At 38.8% G+C, this 13,595-nt stretch overlaps 1 protein-coding gene across 2 annotated transcripts; it reads left to right on the forward strand.

Annotated features, from left to right (window-relative positions):
- On the forward strand, positions 1–13,389 carry LOC134670891 (glucosamine-6-phosphate isomerase). 2 transcript variants are annotated; one of them, XM_063528708.1, is made up of 5 exons: positions 1–260; positions 658–840; positions 1,157–1,341; positions 1,657–1,830; positions 13,221–13,389. In XM_063528708.1, exons 1-5 carry the CDS (start codon positions 35–37, stop codon positions 13,263–13,265), a joined length of 813 nt encoding a protein of 270 aa, XP_063384778.1. In that variant the 5' UTR covers positions 1–34; the 3' UTR covers positions 13,266–13,389. The 2 variants fall into 2 exon arrangements, with proteins under 2 accessions (XP_063384778.1, XP_063384777.1); XM_063528707.1 differs by lacking the exon at positions 13,221–13,389 and adding an exon at positions 11,439–12,368.
- Positions 13,390–13,595: the final 206 nt, after the last annotated feature.

The raw sequence follows: 13,595 nt of genomic DNA on the forward strand, positions 1-13,595 counted from the left end.
ATAGCAACTGTAACAAAACACCAGAAACCCAGCAATGCGGTTAATCATCCTGGACGACGCCAACGTGGTGGCGGACTGGGCCGCGCGGTTCGTGCTGCAGCGCATCTCCGAGTTCCAGCCCGGTCCCGGGCGGCACTTCGTGCTGGGCCTGCCCACGGGCGGCACACCGCTGGGCATGTACCGGCGGCTTATCGACTTCTATAAGGAGGGCCGGCTGTCCTTCAAATACGTCACTACGTTCAACATGGACGAGTACGTCGGTGAGTATCTTTGTGACAGACACATATTAAATTCGATATGACTGTCTTGCTCTTTCTTTAGCACACGATAGACTAAGATGGCTTAGAAAAACTAGGTTTTATAGTTTGCGCTCTTCCGCTCTAAACTTAATTGTTGGTACTTACGATACGTTACGTATTATAAAGGCACGCGCTATATAATTATATGGTCTCATGGCAACTAAGGTCGTCATCTACCGTTCTGATGTCGTTCGTCGTCCTTTTCGTTTTATATCATTTGACAGGTCAAATATGAAATATAATGACACCAGTTTCTTGTTAAATATAAGACTAGAGACCGTCTGAATTTGAGATGAGATTAAACGTGCGACTTATGCGACTTTTGCGTTGAATTAACGATACCTACTTTGTATTGCAGGCTTGCCCCGCGACCACCCTGAATCGTACCACTACTACATGTGGAACGAGTTCTTCAAACACATCGACATCGAGCCCGGCAACGCGCATGTGCTGGACGGCAACGCGCCGGACCTGGCCGCCGAGTGCCGCCGCTACGAGGAGCTGATCGCGGCCGCGGGCGGCGTGCATCTTTTTATCGGAGGTAAAACCTTCTAAAAGCAATACATCCGCTTTTGCTGAAATGTTTCTGTCAATGAGGCGTCTTGCGTCATCTATGACCTAAGTACCAAGTCATATTGAGTACATATAAAACAATGTGCTGTCCTGCTTAAAATATTAGACTTACATTTCAATCATCTCATTAACTTTGGGCCCTGTGGAATATAAAATTAGCCCGCTACTGGTTTCACATTCCTTTCAGACACCTAAAATCTAGTCAATATAAGTACTCACTATGCTTCGTATATTTTTATCTGTCTGCAATCTCCTTAATTTGGCACAAATGTGCACGACTGCAGGAATCGGTCCGGACGGGCACATCGCGTTCAACGAGCCGGGCTCCTCGCTGGTGTCTCGCACCCGAGTCAAGACTCTCGCCTACGACACGCTGGAAGCCAACAAGCGGTTCTTCGGCGGCGACATCTCGCAGGTGCCGCGGCAGGCGCTCACCGTCGGCGTGGGGACCGTCATGGACGCCAAGGAGGTCAGTGTACCTATTGATGTATCCAGCTCGCGACTTCAATGCTGAAGTTGGTTTTCCGTTGTGGTAAGAAAATGATTTCCTCAAGGCTGTCCAAGCTCAACTCACATCGGCATTTGACATAGAATTTGTGCCTTTAGCAGACAACTTCTCGAATAGAAGAAACTGTATCCTGTAATACGAGTATCCTGTGGAAACCCACGTATTATAAATGTTGGGAGCTGTTTGACAGCACGAGCTTAAGCGATGTTTGACAGCACGCTGGGTGGGTAGCTTCGTAAGGAATTCAGGAATAACATTTTGCATTTGATGTTGCAGGTGATGATCCTGATCACGGGCGTGCACAAGGCGCTGGCGCTGTCCCGCGCCGTCGAAGAGGGCGTCAACCACATGTGGACCGTCTCCGCCTTCCAGCAGCACCCTCAGACGCTGCTCATAGCCGACGAAGACGCCACGCTGGAGCTGCGGGTTAAGACCGTCAAGTACTTCAAGGTAAGTGCCCCATACCATTCGTAAACCTTATTGCGATAAAAAAAAACTAACTTAAGGTCTACGATTAGTCAGTTTCAAGTGTTGCACATTAAAAGAAGTGAGTTCGGCACGGAGACACGGCTGAGACGGCAATGAGACAATATCGTTAGTTGCTGGATAAAACATTTTATTATTAGAATGCATGTAATATTTTAAACGCGACATATTCTGAATTCCCTAATCTGTTTTCTTAATGGCATGATTTACAAGCATGTGTGTATGAGGCAGAGGAATGCATGGGGTACACTCAGACTTACCTTTCACGAAGTCATTGGCGCTTTCAGTTTCAATTAACGCTATTAACTAATTATTAAGTGCGAACGCCTTGGGTGATGTGTGACATAAACAGTCGTACAGTGTACAGTCAGCAGCAGAAGTCGCTATACACTCCAGGTGCTCAAAGAGAGGTAAACGTTTAAACTGTCAAAAAGTTGTTGACTGTCATGGTAGTATTTACTTGTGAGCGCTCAACGTGTCACAAATATGTTAACAGTCGCTATTCATTAATTTCTACACTTACAACAAGTCATTGATACCTTAGCTGTCAAAAAACCAATGGTATCTAAGCGGTCAACGTGTCAAATATATCTGAACAATATGGAAAAATAGACTTTAAAGCATACAAGTATGGTCGAATATTGAATAAAAGATTTTTTTTATTTTTTTTATTAGCCTATAGGAGTGTCCCACTGCTGGGCAAAGGCCTCCCCTCTTTCCCGCCATTTGGTCCTATCCGATGCATACTCCCGCCACTCTTTACAAAACGTGTCAAGGTCGTCCCGCCATCTCCGTTTTGGTCTTCCTCTGCCCCGAGATCCGTCCTGTGGGACCCAGTCTGTAGCTAATTTGGTCCAGCGCTCCGGGTGCATTCGGGAGATGTGCCCTGCCCAGTCCCACTTTAGCTTGGCGGCCTTCCTGCCCACATCCACAATGCCGGTTTTGGAACGCAGTTCGGTGTTTCTAACACGGAATAAAAGATAGCCATGCTAATTTCAGGTAAAGCGTTTTGACAATCATCGAAAGCAGTACAGTCTTGTCATCACATACATCTATCTCACGTTTTGCCCTTCAATCATTTGACAGGAGCCTCTCGGTCAACTTACTGCAAACTATTTCTTTTAACAGAATCGTCAAGACGAATGACACATAGCAAAAGCTAACTGAAGCCGAATTTAGAGCCAATTGTCAAGGCACGTCGTGGTCTCAGTAACAGGCGTTTGCTTTTCAAAGCAGAGACCGCGGGTTCAAATCTCAGTCGTACGCACCTAGAGATTACAGCTTTTTGTTTTTTTTTTATTTCATTTCTATTATTAATTTGTGTCTTCTGGTTTTATGTTAATTTCGCATTAGTTTATATAATTTTTGAAGATAATGTCACATGTAGCGTATGTACGACTTTCTATCAGGACGTTGTAGGTTATTTGAACCCGCAGTGGGCGTTATTTAGATTACTCCTGTGCGGAATGCCATTTGATATTTACTACTCAAAAATCACGTTTGTTGTATGGGAGCCCCACTTAAATCTTTATTTTATTCTGTTTTTAACCGACTTCCATTTCATAGAAGGAGGAGGTTCTGTATTCGGTTGAGGCTATTTTTTTTTTCTATGTACGTTCACCGATTACTTCGACATCCGTAGTCCGATTTGAGTAATTCTTTTTTTGTTTGATAGGAGCTACCTCCGAGTTGGTCCCATTTTAATTTGGTTCTGTTCTGATGATGGGATCCATGAGGAATTGAGGGAACTCTTCAATTTTTAAAGGCACATGCATGGTGATTTGGGTGTTTTCTTAAGCAACTCGAGCATTTTTTCCCGAAAACCACCACTTTGATGAAATAGACCTGATGATGATGATTGTTTTGATGATAATGATGATGATTTTTTAAATGTAGTATGTTCAGCGATTACTTCGGCACCTGTGATCCGATTTGAGTAATTCTTTTTTTGTTTGGAAGGAGTTGCCTCCAAGGTGTTTCCGTATTATTTTTGGTTCTGGTCTGATGATGGAATCCATAAGGAATTGAGGGAACTCCTCAATTTTTAAAGGCACATGTAAAGTGATTTCGGTGTTTTCTAAAGTAACTTGAGCATTTGCTTCCGAACACCGCCAATTTGATGTAGTGCACGTGTAGCCTTACCACGAGTTTGACATTGACATATTCGCTAAATTAGCGACGCTAACGCTTTCGTAACTTACTTTTTATGCATCTCGCTCGCACTAATATGCCAGTACGAGCGAGATGCAAAGAAAGTAGGTAAGTTACACACACGCTAGCGAATAAATCAATGTCAAACTCTTGGTAAGCTGGTAAGGATAGGTACTGATCGGGGGTTAGGGTTAGGAGTTAAGGGGTCGGGTAATGGTGGTTGAAGGGCTGTTGGTTCAGGGCCGAGGGGTACATGGATCAGGGGTTGATGCGCTGTGAGGTAGAGTGATCGGGGGGGGTTGAGGGATTGGGTCAGTGGCGGGGCGGAGGATGGATTTAGTGTAGTGGGGTGGATTTCAAAATCGGGCGAAAAGTTATGGTTCGGTCTTTATAAAAAAAACTAGTGGGTTGTGCGAGTTGCAACTTTTTTATATGTTTTTAAGAACTATTATCTTAATGTTCCTTCAGTTACCATCTCCAATAACTTAATAGTTTTTTTTATATAAAATGTTTCATGTGTCTAAAATCATCACCGTCTATCGGAAAAATCTAAACCTTTTTGTTTGCAGTGAAAATTATAGCATACCTATCGTACGATTGCGATTTGTCTTTTAGTTATATCTTTTCCATGTTGTTGTTTAACACATGAATAAATATGCAATAATTCCTTCACCGAGAAAGTACATTTAAAAATATTTAAAATTTTGTCACGAATATTCGTCAACACCGTCATGGTTATGTCAATGTGAGCTTATCTCCGTGTATAAACAACAAAATACCGCTAAAGGTCCTTGCCCTATTTTTCACTTTAGTATAAAATGCAAAAAATGATTTCACTATAAATTCACATCATTGAATCGTAAGAAATATGACGAACAAATTTGTAAACCGTGGTTTGTCACAACCGAGCATCATCACCGTTATGCTTTGGTTTAAAGAAGTTACGAATGATATATTAGAAATAATTATCGAAATTAATGGAAAACTACATGAAATTTATTGTGTGGCAAAGACATTAACTACTATTATTCCCATTCTAGAAATAAAAACAAGAAACTCTCAAATCGTCAACACCATACCCATCATCACCGGGAAAAAATGACGACCGGTGATGATTTCATGTGTATGGTGATGACGGTTCTCAGAAACTTTTCTAGTTATTTTGGTATAATTCACTATGATATTAAGCTGTATGTTTGAAAAACGTTTTCTATGTCTTCTAACACTATATAATGTCTACCTTATAAATGTAGAATAAATGTAGAAAAAGATATAACTATTTCTTTTACACTAGAGGGATGGTTAGGTTTTATATAAAATGTTGACTAAGTAGGCAAAATTTAGGTCACTTAGAACTTAGAACATTTTTTTTTTGTTTTTTATAGTCTAATACATGTAAATCGTGCAACTTAGAGTCTGTAATTGCATGTTAGTCGTGTTAAAACATTGTATTTAGACAAGCAACATCTATTATGTTTTAAGCGACCATAGGCTACGGTACTGGCTCACTATCCAGATGGCCTTATGTTTTTTGATGATATTACATTAATTGATGTATATAATTACAGCAATTAATAATTATACCATTTGTTAGTCACCCGACCCATTCGGCCCAATACCTAACATTTTGTAACTTATGACATGCATTAAAAGTAGGGGTCTTGCAACTTATAAAACACTGATTATATAAAAATGTTTAGCTATTAAACAAACTATATATGGATTTGGATCATTACAACTATTTTTAAGGTTAGTTTATAAAACAACAAAAATACAAACCTTACAAACTTAGGTAATGAATCAAATTATCAAATAAAAACGTAATATATCATAACAATCACGCTCATTGGTAAGCCAGCAATTTTCTAATATGATATAAATACCAAGTTATGCAGTAGATAAAAGAAGAGGCGGGTTTAAACTGATAATAAGAGTACAATATTGATACTATGATTTAACATTGAAAAAACCCAAAAAAATAAAATACAAAGTTGCATATTTCTGAATATAAATTATTTAAAATTATACAATACATATACTTGTTATATATTTATTTATTATATGAATAAAATGTATTTTTTATAATTTTCTGAAAATAATTTATGAAGCTAGTCTTATGTTCAAAAACATGTTATTTGTAATGTTTATTAAAGTTCTAAATCCTTACAATTAAAAAAAGTTTATATTTTTTTAATACGTTTTTAAGACATATATAATTTAGTTCCCAAATCGTCATTACCGTACATGCAGTGTCATCACCGTCCATAAAAGAGTCATTACCATACCATGGTTGTCATCACCATCTTGCGTTTTTATTTTCCGAAAGCGATAACTTCAAATATAAGCCACAAATGATTGTATAAATACCATAAATATCCTCAATATACAGCCCTCTATTACTTTACACAGCTAGAATCGTGTTAAATTAAACATTTGAAAAAATAAATTTTTTGTATGGTGAAATTTTTAGTGATGAAATCCACCCAGTGACAGGAATTATAATTTCCCAGACGGACTCGAGAAAATTCCTGATTACATATTGATTAAAGTAGGTCCACGAATTTAGTGTTAATCATGATGTTGTTTTTCATTCATGCGTCGCGCTCTTAACAATGCGTTAAAACTAAAAATGGAAAAATAAAAACTTTTTACAAAAAAAAGAAAACCGACTTCAAAAAGGATGAAATAAAATATTATCCTTTTTAAGTCTATGCGTTACCAACTGATATGTTTGAAGTCGGTGCCAAGCCAAGTAGTAACAATACCCGTCAAAAATAATCAGCTTTATGACTATAAATCCCATTAGAACTGTACTTAATAACTATTATAAATGTGCAAGTAATTTTGTCTGCCTCTTTGTCGCCTTTTCATGGCTAAACAACTGAACCGCTTTAGGTGAAATTTGGCAACAAAATGGAAATGGAAATGTAGTCCTCTAAATAAGGGACGGGAAATAACTTCAGTCTCAATCCCACGCTTGCGTGCCGACAAACATGGTACGGACTGTGCCAAGAAGGTTTGATCGTGTGTTCTGAGGTGTGTTCTTAGGTACAGTCGAAGTCAAAGATATGTTTACACTTTTGCACCTTACTCCTTTGTAATAAGACGAAAAGTGTAAACATATTTAAAAAAAAGATAAAAGATTTTTATTCGTGACGATCACAAAACATGTACGAACATGTACAGTTTTTAACGTCGACTGTACCTACTAAAAGTACGTTCATTGTCGTCGTGTAAGGCAATCCAACGTACATCCTTATCGAATCGCACCAAAATCATGTTATGCTTCAAAAGTTGGCTTGGCACCGACTTCAAACATATCAGTTGGTAACGCATAGACTTAAAAAGGATAATATTTTATTTCATCCTTTTTGAAGTCGGTTTTCTTTTTTTTGTAAAAAGTTTTTATTAGTATTTCTTGTTACTTATAATAGCGTCAACAGAAATACATCATTTGTGAAAATTTGAACTGTCTAGCTATCACGGTTCCTGAGATACAGCCTGGTGACAGACGGACGGACGGACGGATGTCGATGGACAGACGGACGGACAGCAGAGTCTTAGTAATAGGGTCCCGTTTTACCCTTTGGGTACGGAACCCTAAAAATGCTGGTCTCTTCGAAAACTGACTAAATTAAATTAAAGGATATGAAAACAATGCATTTTATTAATTTCAGACATCATGTTTCATAGTACAGTCCGTGAGATCTTAGAAGAACCTTCGGGTCTCGGCTATAATCGGATGTAATCGTGTAATAGAAAATGACAGTTTCAATTACTTTGGTTGACGAATTAGTGGCAGTCCAACACCCAAAGAGTGCAGTCGTTTTTCGCGTCTTGAACTATATAGAGCAGTTAATACCACCATAATATATTCGTTATTATTTCATTAGATATTTAAAAAAATTGATTTTAATGGAGACACGTTTCAAAAAGGGTATATCTGTAAATAGTCAATCGCGGGAAATTGTATATAATGTATATAAATATTTTGCGAAAGAAGCGGCAACTTTCAAGAAGAGCGATAATTGTAAATAAATAAATAAATATTATAGGACATTCTTACACAGATTGACTAAGTCCCACAGTAAGCTCAAGAAGGCTTGTGTTGTGGGTACTCAGACAACGATATATATAATATACAAATACTTAAAATACATAGAAAACACCCATGACTCAGGAACAAATATCTGTATCATCATACAAATAAATGCCCTTACTGGGATTCGAACCCAGGACCATCGGCTTCGGCGGGAATATTTTAATAAACTTCAAGACCGGGTGATAGAAGCAACAGGCATTTCCAAAAGTACTTTAAAAAGAATTTTAAACGAAGCCAACCAAAAATCTCCATCTATGCCTTTTGAAACGCCACAGAGAAAGAGACCGAAAAAAGATTATTTATTAAATTTAGATAGTTTTGATTACGACGTAATCAGGAGAATGGTATATGACTTTCATTATAGATTCAAAGAACTCCCTAATTTGAAAAATTTGCGATTGAAATTAATAGAAGCGATAAATTTCAAGGGTTCTACGTTCACGCTACGAAAAATTTTACGAAAATTGGGATTTCGGTATTGCAAAACCAAAGATAACCGAAAAACTTTAATGGAAAAACATGATGTGCGACTTAAAAGGACACAATTTTTATCTAAAATAAAAAAATGTAGAGAAGAAGGAAAAGAAATAGTGTATATGGATGAATCGTACATACACACCTCGCACGTTAATGGCAAAGGCTGGTCAGACTCGAGCAACGCAGGGATTAAAAAACCAATTTCCAAAGGGCAACGTCTTATTATAGCTCATGCCGGCAGTGAAAATGGTTTTATACCTGGTGCGTTGCTTATGTACAAATCTACGGACACAACGGGAGATTATCATAAGGAGATGAACAGCGAAAACTACGAGAAATGGCTTAAAAATCAGCTCATTCCAAATTTGCCGCAAAACTCCGTGCTAGTAGTTGATAATGCCCCATATCACAACAAACATACCGAAAAGATGCCAAATTCTAATACCCGGAAACAAGATATGATAGATTGGTTGAAAACTCGCAACATTCCAGTAAACACCCGACTAAACAAACCCGATATTTACGAAATTATCTCAAAACACAAACCAGAACATATTCAATATTCAATAGATAAAATAATGGCTGAACATGGTCATTCTGTTCTGCGGTTACCTCCGTATCACCCAGATTTTAACCCTATCGAAAATATATGGGCTCAAATAAAACAATATGTAGCGTAATGTTGATATGAACATGACAAGCATCAGGAATCTTCTCCAAGAAAAGGTTAATATGATCGGTCCGGAAGACTGGCGAAAAGTTTGTCAGCACGCAGTTAAATGTGAAGAAAATTTCCGTAAATACGAAAATAGAATTGATAACTACAGTGACCAATTTATAATTGATACACATGACTCCGATAGTGATGATGATAGGCTCACACCCTAGCATTAAAAATGGTAATATTAACGCAATTTTCTAATCTTGAAGTTTTACTTTTATATTATAAATTCAAATCTACTTCTCCTTCTTCTTGGTCGTGACCTCATGACTGAGGGACGTGACTTTATTGGGCTATTCTTTCTGTCACTGCTCTCCAGTGGCCTATTTTATAAAGCTTCAAGTTACAATTTACAAGCGGAAGTTTCGTTCTAACACATAGGGTTAGAAAGAGACTTCGGCTTGTAAATTGTAACTTGTAGCTTTATAAAATGGGCCACAGGCCGTTCGATCTTCAGCCATTTGTATAGTTGCCTGGAGTGAAGTCCTGGTATAACGTCTTGGACCACATCTGTCCATCTTCTGGGTGCACGCCCTCTACTCATTCGTCCATCGACACTCCAAGCACGTCTTTTAATGCGTGTGCGTGCCACGTCTGATTGTATGGTCGAAGAAAATCCAATATGCGATAGGTATTCTCAGCTCTATATAATTTCTTCCAGAAGCGATACATGGTGAGATGACATTCTGTTTTCAAATGTACCTCCGGTCGAAATTCAAATTCTGATTCCATTTTATTTAAATTATGACAATAAGTCTAATCGCAATATAGTTATCTAGCGAAATTTAATTTAAGTGCCTTTAGATTAGGGTTTATTTTATGTTGATGCTAATTGTCCACTTAACTTTTTACGATAACTTCAAAAAGTTTTATCAGCTATTAAGAAAGCAGAACAGCAGTATCACCTTCGTACGTTACCGCCGATAACCGAAGTCTTTTTCTAAATTACGAAGGTTCTTCTAAGATCTCACGTACTGTAACATTTATTGCTTAAGACCTACACAATCGATATCTAAATAGAAATAGTCTTAGTTTTATTTTTCAAAACGTTCGGGGTTCGATTCCCGAGCTGAGTACACATTTTTTTAAATGTATGAATGCAGTTTTTCGTGTTACTAAAATCGATGACATGATTCCTAAGAAGAGATCGGTGTATATCGTATAGTATCAGATTTTCCCATACTGGCCGATCTAAATGGGCCACCCTGTATAGTATATTTTACTACAATAAGTGGGCTAAATAAATATATTAACATAGGTATATAATATGATCAACGGTTTGGAAGAACAGCTGCATATGACAGTTAAAATAAAAAAACCGATCATTCTAGTAGAACCTACTTATTTATTGTATAAGTTTGACACTTAACGATAAAATACTTCTTTAAGAAAGGAGGTGTCAATTCGTAGTGCTACAGTATTTATTTTAAAGTTAAACAGATAAAATGTTGATGCTTAGTTACCATTGAAACAACAACTGCTTAGAAACTGGTGGCACCCTGGCTGCTGACGTACGTGATTGGCAGTGCGTGTAGGTATTAATGACAGCAGCTTGAATTTGATTGCTTAGTTACCACTGACTTTTTAACCGTTATTGTCATTGTGATTAAATAAGGGTGTATGTGTTAAAGAAAAACTCAGAAGTTAAGGTATTTGTGACGAACTGGAAGCCTACGTGAAAATGATATCTTAGATGTCCTTATTTTTGTGACGATTGAAGTGTATATGTTTTCTTGGACACCTTGCCCGCTCAGGTATATCTGCTGCTGACTGTACACTTTAAGGATGATGATTTCCTTTTATTAAAGACAGCGTGGTCATTGAAGCAAACATTAGTTATTTTTCCACAATGATAATGTCAATAATCTGCATATTCACCATTTTGATTTCCTAATAGCGTCATTTTGTAGTTTCCGCTCTAGATTAGAAATTCGGATAGCTCTTCCGCAAACATAATGCACTTCGGAATACTTAGTTTAAATTCAATTAGCACAACATTCTTTAACTGGTTAACTCTTCGAGATTAGTTTAGTATACAATATGAACAGGAAATCATAATCGCTAACTTGTTTATGTGAGACATAGTCCAGAGCGGGTGTCTGAGTGTACATGTGTGTGTAGGCGCTGAGCGAGGAGCACCAGCGGCTGATCGCCGAGCTGCCCGTCGACAAGCAGAGCGTGCTGCACTAGCGGGCCCCGACCGGCCGGCGAGACACTCACGAGCCAGGACAGACACTCTAACAGACAACATATCATGAAAGGAAAAACTTCACTCCTAAACTATCTGATCAACGGACAAACAAACAGATACCGTAAAGGGCAGTGAAACCTCACGTCTTTATGATGAGTTTAAATCGACAATTACTAAAATTTTGAAGGCAAAACAATGTATTGAATGGTATATGTATGTAGATGATAGGGACGCTGGAGGAAGCTTCTGTTTGGTCTGGCTTTGTCCTTGCCTACATTCCAAAATGAAATTTGTTGTTTTCTTAAGTGATTGCTCTGTTTCTTCAGTAAATTGCATGCCTCTGCCCAACACACTGTGGTAATAGATGCCTCAGACTCATATTATTAAGTGTGCAGCTTTCTCGTCCGGTTTTTGCGCTCTTATACCATTCTGTTTGGGTTTAAAATAATATACATATGTTGAGCTTTCGTTTGGATATGCAACATTTATGTTTTTAATTTTTTTTTTGTAAACATACATATCGACTTAGGTACCTAGGTACTATTTTATAACAGATTCCAGATATTATAACAACAACCGTCTGAGAGGTCATCAGTATAAGCTGATGTCCCGCAGGTCCTACAATAATCCTCATAGACACTTCTTCAGCAACAGAGTGGTCAAAGCTTGGAACAAACTCCCAGAGGACGTAGTATCGGCCCAAAGTGTCAATGAATTTAAGAATAAACTAGACAAGCACAATGCAAACTCTACTCAACACTGAAAACTCGATTGATGGCTCTAGATACAGGCATTATCAGTTATTTCAACTGCCTGCCTGCTTCACAAATAATAATAATAATAATATCCCCGCAGGGCAGCTTGTGGCGAGCTGTTGGGGAGTAACGACCCCACGGACCCGAGTGCTCCCGAGAGTCGGTCAGGGTCTCCGTCTCCGGCGTGTCTTCGTCGGTCGAAGTGGACCCCAAGGGGACCCGCAGGACTCTCAGCTCTGGCTTGCCTTCATTGGCCGTCCAGAGAGGAGTCGCTAGAGCTATATGCTCCAGGGGTGGAAGTGAAAGATGCATAAGACGCGAGTTGGCACAGTGGCTGTTAACAGTCACTGGGTAGAAAGCGGCGCACACCTCTCGACACCCCTGAGCCGCTCACACCGATGTTGCTCCTGGTCGTCTTCGCGACGGCAGTTTCAGGGGCCCATCTAGTCAGCGGCGAGTCACTGCCTGCCTCGATAACGTGTGTTAGCATTGTTATGGCAGGTGTCCGAACTCTTTACAATAGCCCAGTCTCATTGTCCACCCAAACTTCAATCCATAGACCGGTATACTATTCACTTTTGCTACAATAGTCCCAATGCCTGCTGAGACCGGTTCATGGGTGTCTATTGTTGCACCTGTGAACGGGTTCCAGCAGGCGTTCTACATGACATTAAAGCTCTCCAAGGGGCCTCTACGTGTTGGATCTGTGTCCCCACGCAAGCCTATCAAAAAACCGGGATTATAGGCCCGTGATATCGAAGGAGATACAAATAATAATATTATGTATAAGATTCAGTTGTTTTACTTTAATTTAAAAGATCAATATTTTTAATTTTACTATTAATAATAAGACTGTTGGTGATGGTTAGACTTTACTCAAATAAAGGAATCTACTTTGTAATCTAGTCTATAAATGAAGGGACCAAACATAAAATAATAAACGGAGAATGGTTTCAGAGTCTCATGGACGTGCACAACAAGCTGATCGAGGGCACGTTTTGACCCGCCGCCGCCGGCGAGCGCCACACACTGCGAACTAACTGTTAGGTTTTATAATTTTATACAACTGTTAGATAAGATCAAAGCTGTAATAGAATAAGCTATAAATGATTATGTATATTTCCAACTCTTGTTTCTTTTGTCTAACTGTACAGTCAGCTGCAAAAGTTGCTAAGTAGGCGAGGTGTTCAAAATTACCTTGACACACTCTTATTCTTAACAATAAAGTCGCGTCAAGATCATTTTGAACACCTCACCCGCTTAGCAACTTCGGCAGCTGACGGTACAAAAAAGGGTTGTAATTGTAATGGTAAGGCACAACAGAGGGTATAC

Source organism: Cydia fagiglandana, chromosome 14 (assembly GCF_963556715.1).
Source record: "Cydia fagiglandana chromosome 14, ilCydFagi1.1, whole genome shotgun sequence".
In the NCBI taxonomy this organism is placed as follows: domain Eukaryota; kingdom Metazoa; phylum Arthropoda; class Insecta; order Lepidoptera; family Tortricidae; genus Cydia; species Cydia fagiglandana.

What these genes read in the sequence shown, in the direction of transcription:
- LOC134670891 (XM_063528707.1), top strand. Translation starts at nt 35, where the DNA reads ATGCGGTTAATCATCCTGGACGACGCCAACGTGGTGGCGGACTGGGCC. An exon ending in CGTGCATCTTTTTATCGGAG is followed by an intron (nt 841 to 1,156) that starts GTAAAACCTTCT and finishes GCACGACTGCAG; the next exon opens with GAATCGGTCCGGACGGGCAC. An exon ending in AGACCGTCAAGTACTTCAAG is followed by an intron (nt 1,831 to 11,438) that starts GTAAGTGCCCCA and finishes ATGTGTGTGTAG; the next exon opens with GCGCTGAGCGAGGAGCACCA.